The sequence below is a fragment of the Nerophis ophidion genome, linkage group LG16 (assembly GCF_033978795.1).
Source record: "Nerophis ophidion isolate RoL-2023_Sa linkage group LG16, RoL_Noph_v1.0, whole genome shotgun sequence".
Classification (NCBI taxonomy): domain Eukaryota; kingdom Metazoa; phylum Chordata; class Actinopteri; order Syngnathiformes; family Syngnathidae; genus Nerophis; species Nerophis ophidion.
This window is the reverse complement of record NC_084626.1, coordinates 45,258,194-45,263,613: the sequence shown is the minus strand read 5'-3', so window position 1 is coordinate 45,263,613 and position 5,420 is coordinate 45,258,194. Positions and strand designations below refer to the sequence as shown.

At 42.4% G+C, this 5,420-nt stretch overlaps 1 protein-coding gene across 1 annotated transcript in view; it reads left to right on the top strand.

The window, feature by feature from the left end:
* LOC133535462 (beta-crystallin B3-like) overlaps nt 1-4,665 on the top strand; it is a 10,027-nt gene extending 5,362 nt beyond the window's left edge. Inside the window, exons 5-6 of the mRNA XM_061875322.1 lie at nt 1-64; nt 4,269-4,665. The exon at nt 1-64 is cut by the window's left edge and continues 79 nt beyond it. Of these exons, the coding sequence (XP_061731306.1) occupies nt 1-64; nt 4,269-4,536 (332 nt within the window). The 3' untranslated portion in view covers nt 4,537-4,665. The remainder of the gene's footprint in view (nt 65-4,268) is intronic.
* Nucleotides 4,666-5,420: the final 755 nt, after the last annotated feature.

The following is a 5,420-nucleotide window of genomic DNA, read 5'->3' as shown; positions in this document are numbered from 1 at the left end:
TCCCCAGCCTGTGGGCTTACGGCTTCCAGGATCGTGTGGCTAGCGCCAAGGCCATCAACGGCACGTAAGATACAACCTCCTGTCTTTCTATCCAGAAATGAAGTACTGTGGAACCTGTAAAGCCAAACGCCCCGGAAGCCTTTCGTTTTAGTAGCGAGTGACTTACATTGAGTCAGTTCGGTGCAAAAAACAGCAACGTATACTCCTGTCAATCAGTGACCATTTACCAGTGGATTGCTTCTTCCTGTCAGTGTTGAACATACTATTGTGTAATCATGTCAGGTTCAAACACTGATGAAATCTATTAAACAGACAAGAAGCAAGGAATTAAACAGAGACATAATTAAATTCGGCTCAATCAGGAGAAACACGTAGAACTGTACTCTCGTACAGTGTCCCACCACGCTCTGACTCCTGTCAATCAGTGACCATTTACCACTGGATTGCTTCTTCCTGTCAGTGTTGAACATACTATTGTGTAATCATGTCAGGTTCAAACACTGATGAAATCTATTAAACAGACAAGAAGCAAGGAATTAAACAGAGACATAATTAAATTCGGCTCAATCAGGAGAAACACGTAGAACTGTACTCTCGTACAGTGTCCCACCACGCTCTGACTCCTGTCAATCAGTGACCATTTATCACTGGATTGCTTCTTCCTGTCAGTGTTGAACATACTATTGTGTAATCAAGTCAGGTTCAAACACTGATGACATCTATTAAACAGACAAGAAGCAGGGAATTAAACAGAGACAGAATTAAATTCGGCTCAATGAGGAGAAACGCGTAGACCTGTACTCTCGTACAGTGTCCCACCACGCTCTGACTCCTGTCAATCAGTGACCATTTATCACTGGATTGCTTCTTCCTGTCAGTGTTGAACATACTATTGTGTAATCAAGTCAGGTTCAAACACTGATGACATCTATTAAACAGACAAGAAGCAAGGAATTAAACAGAGACAGAATTAAATTCGGCTCAATGAGGAGAAACGCGTAGACCTGTACTCTCGTACAGTGTCCCACCACGCTCTGACTCCTGTCAATCGGTGACCATTTACCACTGGATTGCTTCTTCCTGTCAGTGTTGAACATACTATTGTATAATCATGTCAGGTTCAAACAACAGGAAGCAAGGAATTAAACAGGGACAGAATTAAATTTGGCTCAATGAGGAGAAACGCGTAGACCTGTACTCTAGTACAGTGTCCCACCACGCTCTGACTCTTGTCAATCAGTGACCATTTATCACTGGATTGCTTCTTCCTGTCAGTGTTGAACATACTATTGTATAATCATGTCAGGTTCAAACACCGATTACCTCTATTAAACAGACAAGAAGCAAGGAACTAAACAGAGACTAAATTAAATTCAGCTCAATGAGGAGAAACGCGTAGACCTGTGCTCTCGTACAGTGTCCCACCACGCTCTAACTCCTGTCAATCAGTGACCATTTACCACTGGATTCTTTCTTCCTGTCAGTGTTGAACATACTATTGTGTAATCATGTCAGGTTCAAACACTGACGACATCTATTAAACAGACAAGAAGCAAGGAATTAAACAGACACAGAATAAAATTCTGCTCAATGAGGAGAAACGCGTAGACCTGTGCTCTCGTACAGTGTCCCACCACGCTCTAACTCCTGTCCATCAGTGACCATTTACCACTGGATTCTTTCTTCCTGTCAGTGTTGAACATACTATTGTGTAATCATGTCAGGTTCAAACACTGATGACATCTATTAAACAGACAAGAAGCAAGGAATTAAACAGAGACAGAATTAAATTTGGCTCAATGAGGAGAAACGCGTAGACCTGTACTCTCATACAGTGTCCCACCACGCTCTGACTCCTGTCAATCGGTGACCATTTACCACTGGATTGCTTCTTCCTGTCAGTATTGAACATACTATTGTGTAATCATGTCAGGTTCAAACACCGATGACCTCTATTAAACAGACAAGAAGCAAGGAACTAAACAGAGACAAAATTAAATTCAGCTCAATGAGGAGAAATGCGTAGACCTGTGCTCTCGTACAGTGTCCCACCACGCTCTAACTCCTGTCAATCAGTGACCATTTACCACTGGATTCTTTCTTCCTGTCAGTGTTGAACATACTATTGTGTAATCATGTCAGGTTCAAACACCGATGACCTCTATTAAACAGACAAGAAGCAAGGAACTAAACAGAGACAAAATTAAATTCAGCTCAATGAGGAGAAACGCGTAGACCTGTGCTCTCGTACAGTGTCCCACCACGCTCTAACTCCTGTCAATCAGTGACCATTTACCACTGGATTCTTTCTTCCTGTCAGTGTTGAACATACTATTGTGTAATCATGTCAGGTTCAAACACTGATGACATCTATTAAACAGACAAGAAGCAGGGAATTAATCAGAGACAGAATTAAATTCGGCTCAATGAGGAGAAACGTGTAGACCTGTACTCTCGTACAGTGTCCTACCATGCTCTGACTCCTGTCAATCAGTGACCATTTACCACTGGATTCTTTCTTCCTGTCAGTGTTGAACATACTATTGTGTAATCATGTCAGGTTCAAACACTGATGACATCTATTAAACAGACAAAAAGCAGGGAATTAATCAGAGACAGAATTAAATTCGGCTCAATGAGGAGAAATGCGTAGACCTGTGCTCTCGTACAGTGTCCCACCATGCTCTAACTCCTGTCAATTGGTGACCATTTACCACTGGATTGCCTCTTCCTGTCAGTGTTGAACATACTATTGTGTAATCACGTCAGGTTCAAACACCGATGACCTCTGTTAAACAGACAAGAAGTAAGGAACTAAACAGAGACAAAATTAAATTCAGCTCAATGAGGAGAAACGCGTAGACCTGTGCTCTCGTACAGTGTCCCACCACGCTCTAACTCCTGTCAATCAGTGACCATTTACCACTGGATTCTTTCTTCCTGTCAGTGTTGAACATACTATTGTGTAATCATGTCAGGTTCAAACACTGATGACATCTATTAAACAGACAAGAAGCAGGGAATTAATCAGAGACAGAATTAAATTCGGCTCAATGAGGAGAAACGTGTAGACCTGTACTCTCGTACAGTGTCCCACCATGCTCTGACTCCTGTCAATCAGTGACCATTTATCACTGGATTGCTTCTTCCTGTCAGTGTTGAACATACTATTGTGTAATCATGTCAGGTTCAAACACCGATGACCTCTGTTAAACAGACAAGAAGCAAGGAACTAAACAGAGACAAAATTAAATTCAGCTCAATGAGGAGAAACGCGTAGACCTGTGCTCTCGTACAGTGTCCCACCACGCTCTAACTCCTGTCCATCAGTGACCATTTACCACTGGATTCTTTCTTCCTGTCAGTGTTGAACATACTATTGTGTAATCATGTCAGGTTCAAACACTGATGACATCTATTAAACAGACAAGAAGCAGGGAATTAATCAGAGACAGAATTAAATTCGGCTCAATGAGGAGAAACGTGTAGACCTGTACTCTCGTACAGTGTCCCACCATGCTCTGACTCCTGTCAATCAGTGACCATTTATCACTGGATTGCTTCTTCCTGTCAGTGTTGAACATACTATTGTATAATCATGTCAGGTTCAAACAACAAGAAGCAAGGAATTAAACAGAGGCAGAATTAAATTGGCTCAATGAGGAGAAACGCGTAGACCTGTACTCTCGTACAGTGTCCCACAACGCTCTGACTCCTGTCAATCAGTGACTATTTACCAGTGGATTGCTTCTTCCTGTCAGTGTTGAACATACTATTGTGTAATCAAGTCAGGTTCAAACACTGATGACATCTATTAAACAGACAAGAAGCAAGGAATTAAACAGAGACAGAATTAAATTCAGCTCAATGAGGAGAAACGCGTAGACCTGTACTCTCGTACAGTGTCCCACCACGCTCTGACTCTGTCAATCAGTGACTATTTACCACTGGATTGCTTCTTCCTGTTAGTGTTGAACATACTATTGTGTAATCATGTCAGGTTCAAACACTGATGACATTCATTAAACAGACAAGAAGCAAGGAATTAAACAGAGACAGAATAAAATTCTGCTCAATGAGGAGAAACGCGTAGACCTGTACAGTGTCCCACCACGCTCTGGACGAAAGATTGTATGCCTCCTCTTTTATGGGGTTTCCCTAGAACTGTAAGATGAACCTACAGTCAGAACTATCCTCAGATTGTCAGCGCTATTGTTCAGGCGGTGGTATTCATATTCAGTACGTGCTTTGTGCGTTTGCCTCCTCAGGTGGGTGGGCTACATGTACCCGGGCTACAGGGGGCGCCAGTACGTCTTCGAGCATGGAGACTTTAAGCACTGGAACGACTGGGGAGCCACCGCGCCTCAGATCCAGTCCGTCCGACGTGTGCGGGACATGCAGTGGCACAAGAGGGGGTGTTTCGTCGCCCCCACGCCTAATCCCAACCCTAATCCCAATCCCAAACCCAATCCGGCACCTAACCCCACTCCCATCCCCAAGCCTTCTGCCAACCCAAAATCGCAAACCCAGCCTTAACCCGACCAGGAAAACCACCTCCAGCCCCTCCTGGGACAAACCGAAGGCAGTTTGTCCCACTAAGCACTCTTTTACGCAATACTGGAATGAAGCAAGCATCTGTGACTCGAAATAAAGGTTTTGGCCCCATTTTTAGTCTTCTGTCGTCTTTAATAGTAGTGCTTTGTTTTATTTCATAACATCTTGCATTGGCTGCTGTGACCCGAGAAATTGGGCCGCCATCTTGAAGTGGTGATTAGCAGCCTAAACTGACAGTTGACAGGTAGAAAACAAAGATACTAAACTGACAGTTGACAGGTAGAAAACAAAGATGCTAAACTGACAGTTGACAGGTAGAAAACAAATATGCTAAACTGACAGTTGACAGGTAGAAAACAAAGATGCTAAACTGACAGTTGACAGGTAGAAAACAAAGATGCTAAACTGACAGTTGACATGTAGAAAACAAAGATGCTAAACTGACAGTTGACAGGTAGAAAACAAAGATGCTAAACTGACAGTTGACAGGTAGAAAACAAAGATGCTAAACTGACAGTTGACAGGTAGAAAACAAAGATGCTAAACTGACAGTTGACAGGTAGAAAACAAAGATGCTAAACTGACAGTTGACAGGTAGAAAACAAAGATGCTAAACTGACAGTTGACATGTAGAAAACAAAGATGCTAAACTGACAGTTGACAGGTAGAAAACAAAGATGCTAAACTGACAGTTGACAGGTAGAAAACAAAGATGCTAAACTGACAGTTGACAGGTAGAAAACAAAGATGCTAAACTGACAGTTGACGGGTAGAAAACAAAGATGCTAAACTGACAGTTGACAGGTAGAAAACAAAAAAGGTAAACTGATAGTTGACAGGTAGAAAACAAAGATGCTAAACTGACA